We start from the raw sequence: 15327 nt of genomic DNA, 5'->3' as shown, positions 1-15327 counted from the left end.
GTTTATAGGAAATTTGATAGTTCCACTTTTAAGAAATCTGATATTGTGGATTGGTCTTTGAGAGATTGATCATTGAGAGACTTGTAGTTAGATCAACCTCTAGGAGATTGGTCTACAGAAGAGTAGTATGACATGGCTTTATCACTCGAAGGTTAATATTTAGTAATCGATTTTAAAAAAGATTAACCTCTTAAGTTCCTTAACCCATTTTTAGAGGTTTAATCGAAATACTCGACGAAAATCTCAAGACAAAATCAACTAATTTACAATTTTTGAAAACTATTTTCTAATACCCATATATTATGAGAGATCAACTCTTTAAATATCACTATAACCTAGAAAAACTTTTAACCAAAACAAATTTGCAACTAAATCATATAATATTGTAACTAGCATTCACCTCTCTCAAAAAGAATATCAATTTGTTATTTATTTTCTTCCATCCTTGAACAGTATTATTCCTAACACATTCAAATGTTTGATTTAACCACACTGCCACCAGACTCTCAACCTTTGATACCAATTAATATTAGTAGGATAAAAATTAAAACCCATACACACCATGAAAGTAAATTAGAGAGAAGAATTTCTGTCCACAAAACTCACCCACAATAATGGAGAAAACGAATTCAACTTATCTACTTTCATAATCTATTTTCGTTTATAAACTTTTTCACCTTTTTTATAAGATAACATAAAAAAGTATCAGATTTTTATTTTGTTGTTTTGACATTTGCAATTTTGCAATATACTGAATAGTCCATACCTTTTCAATATCTGATAGAGTCAGTTAATATTTTTTGGAATAGTAATCTCTCTCAAAATTATATCAAAAATATAATTTTATTTTATAGAGTGGATCCTCACACACTCAAATGTTTTTTACCCTCATTACCACTAACTAGGTTCCAAGCTTTGAGACCAGTGAAATAAAAAAATTGAAGCTAAAATAGAGAAAGACAAAGAATTTGTCATACAAAACTTACACAATTGGAGGAACACAATTCAAATTTACTAAACTTCATTGGCTGGATTGTGGCAAACTACATAACTTTGTGGGTTAACCAAAAATAATATATAAATTACTGAAGGCTTAATAGTAAAGTAAAACAAAAAATATTAGAACTTATTATCTAAGGAAAATCACCATGACCACCATGCAATGTAACAACCAAATGCAGGTTTTTGATCAAAATTGAAACCATTACCCTAATGCAGCAGCAATAATAATAATAATAATTTCAAATACCAGTATAAAATCAGAATAACCAATGTTACAACAGCAAAATTAAAAAAGAAATAAAATAGCTTCGAAAGAAAAAACTATGTTGCTGCCCAGGATCGAACTGGGGACCTTTAGTGTGTAAGACTAACGTGATAACCACTACACCACAGCAACTCTTGTTGTTGTATTATATACAGATATCTATATTACTATATATATTAAAATAAATACTAAAATTTGAACATAAAGCTCTTTTTCTAAATACTCAAAGAGATGAAAATAAAAAATATAAATAAAAATATCTTTCCAGAAGTTAAAACTAGTATATAAACTAATTTTTAAAAACTTATTTTAAATTTATAGAAAAAATAGTGAAAAAATTATTTCATTTTTTTTCCTTTTTTCTGTCATTTTTATAATTTTTTTACTAAAGTAAATCTCACATGCAAAAGTCACATTTATATTCACTGGGTTGATACTGAAAGAGAGAAAAAACTGCTCCAATGTACATTTTAACAATATAAATTATTCGATGTTTTGAATTAATTAAATTACTGATTGTTTTAATTTATCTTTAACCTTTTTATGTAAAATCAATTTTTAAATTATCACAACAGGTAAGTAATGTTTAACATTTTCAGCACTTTAGTGGCTTTAATATTGTTTTCTGTTACCATATTTACCAATGAGTAATTTTCAAAATTTATAATGCATGCATAGCTAATAAACTAAAGTTAAATTTTTTTAATATCGAACTAAAAAATAAAATTTCAGAAATTTATAGAATTAATTTTATTATTAAAACTGTAAAAAATAAATTTCATCTAAAATAAAAAAATTTAGATATTTTAAAATTTCCAGACTCTCTTTTTTATATTTAAAATTTCATTACACACACATATATACATATATTAAATATTTAAAATTAATTAAAAATTAAGTTACCCTATCCAATCTAAGAATATAATTTTTTTAAATTGAAAGTGAATTTATCTAAACAAAACAATGAAAAATATAATAAATTTAAATTAACACAATTTAATTTAGATTATTGAAATTTTAAAACTTTTCCTCCAAACACAACAAAGAAGACTGGTCCTGTGTCGCAGAATCATGCATGCACCTATATAGCCTGTTAGAAGAAAATTAAAAAAAGAAGTTAACTTTTTTATAAATTAAAACAATTTATGTATATTAATATCTTAACATTAATATTTATTAAAATTAAAGTATAATTTATTTTTAAAAAATTTCAGAAGTTGTGATTAGAGATAAAAATATACTCGATCCTTCAAACTCTTCTCAGTTATTAATAAAGAATCTGTCCATTGATTAGTTGATGTCTTAACATTAATATTTCTTAAAGTTAAAGTTTATTTATTTATTTTAATGTTTAAAGTTGTAATTAGAGATAAAAAAAGAGTATATTCTATTCTTTAAACTCTTCTCATTTTTTTAAAATTATTTAATTAATATTTAAAACTATGCAAAAATAAATGCATACACATAAATTTTATGCTTGTAATAACAGTAGTGATAATAATAATAATATTTATATGACAACTGATACATAATATTTTTTAAAATTAAAAGCAGTAGTAATAATAATATTTATATGAATAATTTATATGTAATAGTTTTTAAAATGAATCTATTGCTTAAAGTATGATTTATTTTCTGAGAAGGCCAAACTTGACCTGAGCTTCTATTTATGTAATTTGTTTATGACAACAATCCATTTTATATGGATAACCTATAATATACAAAATAATTACATTCCTGAAGTTGTTGCTTACAACAAAGTTTTTCAAAACATCACAGGTAGTGTTCAATAATACTCATTTGGATTGCCAACTGTGAGTGAGTTTAATATCTATATATTAGTTATATTTCTTGTTTTCTCCTATTCAACACTTCAACTTGATTTTCTTTTAATACTAAAAATGTCAAATGATATCGAAGCATAACAAAAGACAATGAACTGAAATTCATAATTAAAGCTCTTGAACTAGGAGTAGTTGCCTTGCCACCATCTCTTTCAAGAATATATATTGAAGTAAAAGTCAACTTACTGATATTTGATACTAGTAAGCTGCTACCACTTCCTGCAGCCAAAAGGCTCAACACAGACCATAGTAGATTCTAAGACGTTGAGAATGATGTTGGGGCTTCATCCAAATACAACTAAAATTATAACATCATAAAGCTCAACCATCAATGAGAATGATGTTGGGGCTTCATCCAAATACAACTAAAATTATAACATCATAAAGCTCAACCATCAATTGTGAACATTATTGTAAAAAAGAGAGATAAATGAAGGAAAAGAGAAGAATTATTAAAAATAGTGCTATAGACTATAGTGCTTAAAAGTAGTTTCTATTAAGAGGGCCTTAAGTAAACATAGCCAGTTGTTATAAGGTGGCCTTAATGCATACATAAACTACAGAACACACTACAGACATTCCTTTAAATACATTCATTGATGATAACAAATAAAAGAGTTTCTCAAGAGATTCACACCTAAATGACAAGAACCCAATGTGCAAATCTCTTGTTAATAAGTAATTAATTTGATCTGTACAAGGATATACAAATGAGCTAGCTAGATAGATACAATTTACCATCTCAACTTCACCACCAGCCCACAATATGACAAGGGCTGGATACTTCTGCAGAAGAAGTGGGAAGCAAGTACTGCAACTCTATAATAGGAACTCAATTAGCCGACTGGGGTTCTGGCTTTTATGTGACTAGCTTGAAGTGGAAGGTATCCAAGACAACAGCATACATTAAAATCTGTCTGTTGCAATCGCTTACCGTACGTGAGAGTCATAGGCATCAAAAAGGGAGTCTGGAACAATCAAAGGCAACTTATCTATGTACATGAAAACCCTTCTCAGATTCTCCCTTGTCACTGTTGCCATATCTACCACATCCCTTCTATCAGTGAATACCCACAGATCACCTGAGTTCACTCTCTTCAGACTGTCACGGCAAAATGGGCAAGATTGTGATATAGTTCGCCTGCAAAAAATTTCAAATCACTTCAACCTTCAACTAAACCTAGAAAATACTTGGACAACATGCTGGGTGGGAGGTATAAGATAAAAATTTAAAGTAAAGGGTAGCTAAATGTACACCAAAGGGTGTCCTTTTTCAAATTAGAAACAGATACGGATGACTTTAAATCAATAACTGATAGGATTGAATAGCATCCACCAAAAGGTCTTGGTTTCAAATCCTCCAGGTGTCCATTGTTAGGTCATTGGCAAGTACCATTGTTAGCTGTCAGCAAACTAGCTGTAGCTGATAGGCAGATTAGCTCATAGAACCATTAGCACAGACTTTCGGTTCATCAAGAACCTGGAAACAAGTCTTCAACCCGGTCACAAATGTATGACCAAGTAAAATGACATGATCGACCCTTCAACCAATATTCAGTAAAAAAGTCCAGAGTCTGGTTTCATAGCCAGACCCTTCAACTAACTTCTACTCTCACTCAATTTCCACTAACACGTCAAACTACAAATAACCCATAATAGTTCCACAGGAAAACGGCAATACAAATTGCCTTTGTCGTTACAGTACTAAATAGAGGTACAATAATTAAGAACAATTTAATTTCTCTAATTTAGGAAGACCTTTTATGCTTACACATTCACTTATAAGAACAGCAGTCATTAAAGAGATGATTGCAGAAGGCAACATTGGTTACTGGACTTTTTCATTCACAACCTGGATATTCAAGAATTAAAAACACACAAAATCCAGACACATATAAATAACTTTTTAAGCCTTACAAACTACACCAGACTGAAGAGCTAATATCATCATAATATAAAATTACTCCCAAGTGCTTTCAGGAGACATGCATGCAAGACACATTCTTCCGCCACCTACTTAAAGCTAACTATATCAATTCAAATAGTTTTCTTCTAATAAATTATTTTACACATACTAATTTTGTTTTACTACATTAAATATTATTCAAAAGTGACAACCAAACCTTCAATGCACAGTGCCTATTGTGAAATTGCACCTGCAATCAAGCACAGAACATTCACAGTGAGACTAGTAACTTCCACCACTTAAACCCACCATTGGTAAGACACTTTACAAGGTTATAAACAATTACAACCAAAACAAACTGAACAAACCCAAAAACCTTCGACAATCTAAGCAGGCTAATGGATTTGCATTTTACTACGGCTGAAATACTGTAGTGATTTTGTAGTGACTGTATTTATAATCCATGAAAATCAGCAAAATCTAATTAAAAAACCATAAACATAGAGTTAATTGTTAGAGAACACAGAGAATCAAACTGTGGTAGAAACAAGTCAAACAACTATACATCTACTTGCTTGTAAAAGAATGGGAAGTGCCATATAATAACAGAGAGAAAGATAATTTGTTGGATGAAGTACCATTCTCGGTAACATTTCAGGCACATGGCATGGTTGCAGTTGGGTAACACAATCTTAGTATTCATATCCATGCATATTCCACATTCATCTTCTCTTTCAATGTCTATGTCAGAACACTGTCTATAATCCTCATCATCTCTTCTGCGATACCTCTCCATGCATACAGCCTTTTGCTTCTTATCCTCGGTATCAGTGATACCCTTTTGAAGTTGCAATAAAGAGGGATAAATGACGGCTGCTCAGAGAAGAAATTCAACGTGTCAGCAACGAACAAAAACTAAATGCAAACTAACTTAGATCGAAAAACAAGGGCAGATATACCATAGAATTCTCTAATACTTGCTTTTCTTTCATGTGTAGACATGGTGGTTGTCCCATCCACATAGACCTACAACATGAGGCAAATTCTTCATCTGGTCCAAGTCCCTCATTTCAATATTCACACCTAAAAATCAAAACACCTTACCTTGTAAATTAGGATTCTTAACAGTCCAAGGGCTCCAGCAAGATTACAATCTGTCCATTGCACCAGAAAAAGGAACAAGTGCGCAGCTGGACTGTATGACATTCTCATCTGAAGGCACGCACCATCATACTCCCTTGGAAAATCTGACGCCCTGCACATCCCAATTTTTAACATGATCAACCAATAACTAACTAGTATATTGATATTTGACGACAATTTGAGACAGAAATATCATTGCAATATTTACAAAGGACACCATTGCCTTTATCTTGCTTCTCCAAAGATATTTCGCGGCAAGCACATCACAAACACAACATGTTACCGAACCAATAAATGTTATGTAGCCTGTCACCATATAGTGTAGCAGGTAATAATAGATATAATGACGCAATAACGTTAAGAGATTAAGCAGCCATAATTTAACATCAAAATCATCATACAATGAAACAACTCCTCAGGGAATTCACTCCCTAAATGTTATGACAATTTCCCCACACCAGGGACGCACACAAAGACAAAGATAAGAATAACCAACACAGAAAATCAAATTATCCACGCTTTAACAGTAAATTAAATGCACCCTATTTACAAAGGAAAAATTCAAGGCTTAACAGTAACCAGAGTCCAGAAGAAAAAAGCAAACAAATGAAAAAAAAGGAGGCTAAACCCAGAGGAAAATCATCATCGTACCCAGAAAAACCTCACTTAGCAATCACCAACCACTTACCCCCAAGAGAAAAAAAAAAGATTTTTTCATATTAAAAAAAGGAGGAAAGGTAACAACCATTGACAGGCCACCAACCTTTTGCAGCAGTGATCACCTTAAATTCAAATAAAAAAAATAAAAATTTGACAAAGGAAGGAACATAGAGTTAAAAGGAAAAACCCAGAAAAAAGTGAGAGGAGAAAACCCACAGGGTGTTGGCGTGTTGGATATCAGCTTCAAGGACTTTCAAGGAGTCCTTGAAAGACTTACGCATGGAAGCTACGTACATCGCAGCGATCACACCAGAAAAAACAAGGAAGAAAGCAAAGTTTGTGAAATGGAAGAAGAAACGAAGAGTGAAATTGGTTTGATGAATGAAACCCTTCTGGGCTATATTTCTGTCTCTAGTTTCTGTGAGAGTCACAGAGTGAAGAGAAGAGAGAAGAGAGAGAAGAGAGAGAAAGAGAGTGCTTCGTGTTGCTTCTATGCTGTTCTTGAAAGCCAAGAAGGTGGGATTGTCAGGACACGTGTACGCATCAACACCCTCGCCCCTCCATTATTAATACAAAAATATATATATTTATAATAACTACTATTTATCTTATTAATTAATTATACTATTAAAATATCTTTTAAGTTCAACACACAAGTAGCATAACATATATCGAGACTTTCTACCACACTTTGGTTTATACTCCTCTATTCTTTAATCTTAAGTCCAAATTATTAAAACTCATAACTTATTTTATGTGTATAACTTTATCTTTAATTTCCCCAACAAAAATTATATTTAATATTTTTATAGTAAATTTGTGTTTTTACTAAATACTAACTTATGAAAAAAATACGTCATTCAACTTTATGTTGTTTTCTAATAACTTTTTAAAGTTTATCATAATATATTTAATAAAACAATTTGTTATGCATATTATCGGGATGAACTTTAATTTTCATTATAGAAATATATCAACAATAAATATAATATTATAAACTTCTATAATTTGTAGAATTATTTTTTATATTTTGAGTTGGGTGTGTAAATTTGGAAAAAATATATTAAAGTAAAAATAATAGTTTAAAATTATGGTAGAGCGTTATTGTGGGAAAAATAGTTAATTTATTTGATGAAAGAAATGATGGGAGAGATGAATAATAATGGGTACGCTAATGCCTTATCCAAATTTGCACGCTCTTTCACTCTCTTTCATCGTTTTGTTTGCCACTTTACCTTTCATGTTTTGGTAGCTAGCTTTGGCTCCACACACGCGCTTCTCGTGTGAGTGGTTGCACTTCCACATTTATCATCAATTTTAATTTTAATTATGTTCAAATAAATATTTATCTTATGTAATTAAAATACTAGTTAAAAGAAATATTCTTTACACAATATAGTTTTGTGGTAAAAAAATATGTTTTAATTTCTAAAATTTCTTTTTAATCTGGCTTCGTCAAACTTAAAATTAATCTATGTTTATTTTTTTATCTCATAATTTTATTTGCACATAATTTTTATGTCCGATTTTCACTCATAAGGCTTTTTATACAAATTCTTTACCTACGTTTCGTGAAAAGAAAAAAAATCCCTACTTTGAGCAACCAAATAGAACCTACTAAATATAAATATAAATATATATATATATATATTAATTATTAAAACTAGTAAAATTTTAAAAAATTACTAAAACAGATAAGTTGTGTGAATTTAACACAATTTTATTACGAAAAATAATGTCAAAATAATACGACTTCAGTACATTTGAACTGAATTCATGTTAGAATGATACAACTTCAGTATAATCAGATTTCAACTTAAATCGTATTATATTATACTACTTATCAATTTTACACAATTTACTAATTTTGATATTTTTTAAAAGAAATTATATATTTTAATAATTAAGATGTAAAATTGTATAATAAAAAAATAAAAATTCACTTACTTACTTTATAGAAAAATTGAGAGTTTTTATTTTGTCATTTGCTTAGGCTTATTTGCATATTTTCCCTAACATACGAAGATAGAAAAAATCTAAGAGAGGAAAAGTATTTTTAGTAAAAATAATGTTAATTATTTGTTTTCTCTTACTTATTTTTTTAATCCTATTTTATATTTTTCACGTAAAAACAAAGATAAGTGAGATTTAAAAAAAAATGAGAAAGTAATTAGATAATGATGTTATAATGATTATCGTAGAACATGGAATTAGAAAATGATATCTTGTAAGCAAGAGATGTTAATTAAGAAAGTATGGGATAAAATTATTTTGGTTTTTAAGATTATGATTATGTCTCTAAAGATACTTAAATAGAATACACTAATTTCCTTTACTCTAACGTAATAGTATTAATTGTTGCTTGGTTATAGTATATAACTTTTATTTCTACTTTATTAACTCGATTGTGATATGTTAACTCAATTTCTACTATCTTAATCATATAACAACTATTAAAGTTTACGTGATACCTTTAATTATATACTACTCCTTTCTTATTGCCGTATATACTTTACTTTTTATTTTTTTATGTTAATAGGTTAATTAAGAAATAAACAACTTAATCTCCACAATAACAAAAAAAAGTCAACTGAGATTATTAATATTAGAAACAGATAAGAATTTTATTTGAAAATTTTATTTACATTTTCTTTCTCCGTTTTGGACTGATTATCATGCATTTGAATTACTTTAAATAAAAACTATCATTTAAAAGTTAAATATGAAAAAAATCTCGAATGTTATTTCGAAATGGAAAATAGAAGTGTCCAGTATCAGAAAAAAAACTTAGTCCAAGAAAAATTAAATATAAATTCATACTTATTGCTTTTGTTTTATTAATAGATTTTTTTTTAGAAAATGAAAATTTATATTTAATTTATTCTCACAAAATAATTTATAAAATAAAATATACATATTATATATATATATATATATATATTAATTTAGTTATATATTTACTCAAAGGTGAAATCTCTAACATACTTACACACCCTCTCATAATAAAAGTTAAACATTTAGAATATGAGAATAGATGAAAGTGATACCAAATACATACTGTATTGTTTTATAAATTTTTGTTAGAATAAATTTTAATATTATCTTAAAAATAACTCAACATCACATTATTAAAAAAATTTAAATATATTTTTTGTCTTTATACTCTCACATGAGATTTTTTTAGTTCTAATTTTAGATATTCTAGATATTTGTAGTAAGAAAATTATTAAAATGAAACATAACTAAAAAATATTACGTGGTAAATAAATTTTCAATGTGAATAAGATGTTAAAATAATGTTGTAACATTATAATACAGTTCATGCTCAAAATTCATTTGTTCAAACAAGAAGATACGATAAATATCAATTTCAATAATTTTCTCACTAAACATCTAGGAGGTATAAACTTTGAGTTAGGGATAAAATCAATTATATGTTAAAATTAAAAAATATGGATAAAAAGTATCACGATAAATTTACAAATTTTATTTTTTCTTTATACCTTAATATCTCTTAAAAATTGTATTTGAAGTAGAGTTTTGAGTCTAAAAGCAAAAGCCAAAGAAGTTAGGTTATTACCTAATACTTTGAATAGTGAAAATATATGAAATTGAATGGATGCTCCTCTTTCACTAGTGTAGTAGGTATGTATGACTTCATGAAAACAATCCAACGGGGAAAGGTAACCGACTTAATTTAATAACCATTCAGAAAAAAAAAACATTATTCACAATATATAGATTAATACCCTACTACTTTATACCATCTTTTTTACCCATTTTTAAACCATTTTCTTTCATCCTTTATTTAATAATGTCAACGATATATAATGCACAACACAAGCTTATACATAATCATAATGTCAATATTTTATTTAAATGCCCTAGTTTGTTTCTAATCATAACGTCATAATAAAGATGCCCATTTGGTTCAAGTGGAATGAAAAAGGAAAAGATATTTTTTTAAATAACCTTATTTAGTTTTAAATTTTAGAGGAAAATAAAAAAAAAAGTTGAGAATGCCAAAATCTTTTTACTGTTTATTTTATCATCTATATTTATATATACTATTATTTTATAATTTCCCTTTCACCAAATGAGACAATGTTGTTTTTCCATCTCACTCCCCCCTTTAAATAAACTAACAAATGAATGAATATAATAATATTGGTCATTGTTAAGCCTGAGTCAAAGGAAATTTCTGTAAAGCATTTTGTATCATACTTCAAATATCGATCATAGGAGAAAAAATAAATTCTCTATCAATTAAATTTAATTTATGTATAAATTATTTTATATAATCTTTCTCATTTAGCTTTATTTTTAGTTTTTTTACTTATATACAAATTAGTTTTAATTTATAAAAAGTTATTTAATATTTTTGTTCGTATTTTACTATTTCAAAAAGCGCTTGTGAGAAAAGTTTACTCAACGTACTCATAGCAGTTATGAAGTGTTGACGTTTTGAAAAAATTTGATGGTTTTTTAAATGAGAAAAATAATTTATATATTGGTAAATTTGCTAACTTTGTAATAAATCATATATCATTAAAATCTTTTGAAATACTCTTAATTGTTACTTTCTCAGACTTTAGTAAAGTTTATTTATACTATTGAGTTTTTTTGGGGATGCATCGAAGCTAAAGATCTACCAATTTAAGTAAACATTCAAAATTTCACAACTGAAAAGGAAAGAGGAAAAAGACTAAACATAGATGAAGTGCAACAGAATTTGAATCAGAAATTAAATAAAAGTCTAAAAAAGTAACGAATATATAAAAAATTGTAATGGAAAATGAAAGAAACCTTTTTATTTACAATTCTGGGGTTGCACTAAAAAAGAAGTTAGAATTGATATAGTTTTGAAAGAGTAATGGTGTAAGTTTGGAAGGGACCACAAAAAGGGTTTTATAATGCAATAGCTTAATTGTTCATAAATGAGTAGCTGCAGTTGCAACTACATTCAGATCTACCACCCTTTCTTTCACTCCCAGTAATTAAGATTTATCATTCATGATAGAACAGAGCCACCTCTTCATTTTCTCTCTGTTGCTTTTGTAAAATACTATGAATAATAAAAACAATTGTCCCATGATTTTGTTGCTGCAACACCCAACAATCAACCACTTACCTAGTTCCATTACATTTACAATAAATAACTTTTTTTGTTAATTATAATTGATTATAAGATAGAGAGGGTTAATAATTAGAGATCAATGATTAATTAATGATTGGAGTAATTGACTAAATACTCACTCCTTCCCTTCCAAAATTATTGATGTGTGAGATTAGTACATGTAGATTAAGAATATATTTAAAATAAGTACAACCCTTTATTACCTTTTCATTTTATTTTTCAAACTCTGAAAATGCAGTGAGGTCAGATAGTCAAACTTTCATGTCAATTTTTCTTTCCACAATGAGAAGCCAAATTAAACCAAAACTTTGCTGTCTGCTACCGCAGACATTGCTGTTGGATGACATTTAATGCATATTCAACCTACCATTTTTTTATTCATTTAGTGCATAATAATTATATTACAGTTTTAATGCAAATTTTGGTTTAATTAATTTTGTTTAATAGTTATTATATGTGTTTATTAAAGGTAAAATTTATGTTTAGGGTTTAAGTAATTAATCTTAAAAAATATCTTTTACTTTTATTTTGTAAAAGTTCTTGATGGTTCAAGGTTAATAATATTTTTTTTCTAATAAATATATGTGATAATATTAAAGAATAAATATATTGTTCATAATTATTAATCAATAATAAAATTAAAGTGGTTATATTAAGATTGTAACTTTTTTTTTATTGGATTATAAATGAAATATATTGATACTTATTATATTGAACGTGATTATTTATAATGATATTTACAATACAATAAAAAATACTTTTTTACTTACATTTAATAATTTCGAAAGATTAGTATTAAGTATGATCCATTAAATATTAATATTTAATCCATTAGAGTATATTGGAATACATTATCTACCTTATTTTTTTAGGGAGATATAAAACGTCAATTTTGACTTTGTATGTTTTCTAATGTTATCATCTCAACCAGTAACATTAGTATACCTTTTTCTATAATATTTCAATTCCTTAATTCCTTAATGAATTTTGTGTTTAATATCCAATCTTCATGGGTCATGACAACTCTTAAAGTATCATCACCAGAATACCTATTAAAGAACAAAAACAACATAAAATCACCATATAAGCAACACATATAATTTAACATTATCAAATTTATGAATATTATAAGCTTACATACATTTAAACTTCAATTATATACAAATTTATTGTCACAAAATTATTGCTTTTGTGAAAATAAAATTAAAAGTGTCTTTCTTTTTTATTTTCACCTGGGTGATCATTTTTCACTTGATTAAGAGTCTTTCCAAAAGAAAAATACTCAATTCATTTAGATTTTTGTGAACAACTAAATTGTCATTTGAGCGAAATATCAAATTATGAGAAAATTACTTATATTTTTTACATTTTCACTTAAAAAAATGTTGTCGAGGAAAGATATTATTTTTACTCTAAATTTTGCTTGATAAAAATTAGGCAAAAACCAATTTTGTGACAATCACAGTACCTATCAATATTTACCAAGTTCAGTTTCTACCAATCCAAATTATATATAGCACTTATCTAGAATAATTAATAAAAACAAAAAGGTATTGGGATAGAATTACACAAGTGATTTTTTTGTCACTAAATTTGCTAAAAGTTTGGAATATTTTTTTAAAAATTATTCCTCAAATTAAAAATAAAATTGCTCTCTAAATTTAAATTTTATATTTTTAAATCCCTTTTATCAATGAAATTATTATTATTTTATTTTTTTTGGAAAATATATATCTAAGTTATTATTTTTTATAAAATATAATATGACTATACTCTATGCAACTATATAAATATATATAAATTGTATCACTCACATTCTTATTAATAATTTGATTGTTTTCTATGCCACTATAGTTTATAACATATATAACATATAACCACGTCATCCAATATAAAATTATTCAAGCCTAACCTTGACTTCTTATAAAAATAAAAGTTATTTAAGTATTGTGGTTAATTTAAAAAAGGGGAGAAAATTAAATACATGTTGGAAACATATTTTAATGGAGTCTTTGAACATTAAAAGTTAACTTCCTTCTTCACACATAAATCTTGGTTGAAGACTTGTGAGCATGTATATCAAATAGACTCCAAAGAAATACCAACCTTCTAAATAAACTTAGAGGTTCTCCTATATAACTTTGTATACTGAAAAACAATATGACTAAAATAATTCATTCAAAATAAACTACAATCGGCTATTGAGGTAAGAGATCCATTTGGGAGAATTCCAACAATAAATGTATATTAAGAGTTAAGATGACAAAGTAAAATTATTGTTAGTTTATTAACTGTATAATTACCTTTTTATTCATTTGTTAAAATAAAAAAGTTTGAAATTTGGTTATTTATATTAAATTCGAATGAACACATTAAGTGGTGTGTCAAAGTTGAGAAACATATGTCTTTACCTTATAATTTTATTTTTTTTAAAATAAAAATTTTCATGTTAGACATGGTTATACAACTTCACATATTAGTTATGTTGATCTCAAATAACAACAATAATTTGTTATCGCATAAAAAAATATTATTAAAAAAGAAAAAATACAAAATACAAAAATTTTACGGTTGTTGTTCGTGTTCTTGGGTGCTGCACCCATAACTCCAACCAGTTTACTTAATAATAAGGATTTCATATCTAATTCATATAACAAAATTCTACGCTCTCACTTTTAGAAGATACAAAATTCAGCTTAGACCAATCAACAAAAAGTGGGTGACAGAAGAGGGGCACAACCACAAGTACAATGGCTAAAGTGAATGCGGTTTTCGGTTTTCGACGTTTTGAGGAATGAAAACATTACAACTTACATGCCCACTCATATCACTGACTTTTCTATGTTGTTGCCTTAGTGGATAAGAGGGACACTTCAACTCACACAACACAAAAAACCATTCATATTGATCTTTTAATGAATTTCTGAAAGAAATTCTCTTTCTCATTCTAAATTTAAACAACTCATCGTTATTTATTTCTATATTTACTTATTTTTTAGTATACATTAATTTATTATTATTATTAAGAAGTGAACTTTAAGCTTAAGTCAACCTCATAAAATCGGCTTATAAAATAAGATTTACATTGCATCCATTTGTATACTATGAAATGCTCTAATCTCTAGTCGATGTGAAATCTTCAACACACCCTCTCACGTCGTGAGTGATAGCTTATACTTGGGATAACATATTATAGTGGTCCGATAACGGGTGACATGATAAGCCCAACAAACATTCGTTAGGATAGGCTCAAAAATGACTTTGATACTATATTAAGAAGTGAACTTTAAGTCTAACTCAACCCATAAAGTTGACTTATAAGATGAAGTTTACACTCACTTATATACTATAAAATGTTTTAATCTCTAGT

General features: G+C 27.4%; 1 protein-coding gene and 1 non-coding gene across 4 annotated transcripts; both read right to left on the bottom strand.

The window, feature by feature from the left end:
• Positions 1 to 1326: 1326 nt before the first annotated feature.
• On the bottom strand, positions 1327 to 1399 carry TRNAV-UAC (transfer RNA valine (anticodon UAC)). Its single transcript has one exon. It is a non-coding gene; the product is annotated as a tRNA-Val (tRNA).
• Positions 1400 to 3588: 2189 nt separating this feature from the next.
• On the bottom strand, positions 3589 to 7403 carry LOC137812027 (E3 ubiquitin-protein ligase AIRP2). 3 transcript variants are annotated; one of them, XM_068613902.2, is made up of 6 exons: positions 7037 to 7193; positions 6384 to 6466; positions 6122 to 6272; positions 5977 to 6043; positions 5656 to 5890; positions 3589 to 4252 (listed from the first exon to the last, which is right to left on the bottom strand). In XM_068613902.2, exons 3-6 carry the CDS (start codon positions 6227 to 6229, stop codon positions 4042 to 4044), a joined length of 621 nt encoding a protein of 206 aa, XP_068470003.1. In that variant the 5' UTR covers positions 6230 to 6272; positions 6384 to 6466; positions 7037 to 7193; the 3' UTR covers positions 3589 to 4041. The 3 variants fall into 3 exon arrangements, with proteins under 3 accessions (XP_068470003.1, XP_068470004.1, XP_068470002.1); XM_068613903.2 differs by lacking the exon at positions 6384 to 6466 and adding an exon at positions 6924 to 6942 and having other exon boundaries at positions 7037 to 7165; XM_068613901.1 differs by lacking the exon at positions 6384 to 6466 and having other exon boundaries at positions 7037 to 7403.
• Positions 7404 to 15327: the final 7924 nt, after the last annotated feature.

Source organism: Phaseolus vulgaris, chromosome 2 (assembly GCF_051622355.1).
Source record: "Phaseolus vulgaris cultivar YP4 chromosome 2, ASM5162235v1, whole genome shotgun sequence".
NCBI classification, from domain to species: Eukaryota; Viridiplantae; Streptophyta; class Magnoliopsida; order Fabales; family Fabaceae; genus Phaseolus; species Phaseolus vulgaris.
The sequence above is the reverse complement of the archived record's forward strand: the minus strand, read 5'-3'. Positions and strand labels throughout refer to the sequence as shown.

Excerpts from the sequence above, each read along its gene's own strand:
- LOC137812027 (XM_068613901.1), bottom strand. The coding sequence starts at position 7,116 with ATGTACGTAGCTTCCATGCGTAAGTCTTTCAAGGACTCCTTGAAAGTC. Across the intron at positions 6,273-7,036 it reads ATCCAACACGCCAACACCCT|GGCGTCAGATTTTCCAAGGG; the intron begins GTGGGTTTTCTC and ends TGGGATGTGCAG. Across the intron at positions 6,044-6,121 it reads TAAGAATCCTAATTTACAAG|GTCTATGTGGATGGGACAAC; the intron begins GTAAGGTGTTTT and ends CTCATGTTGTAG.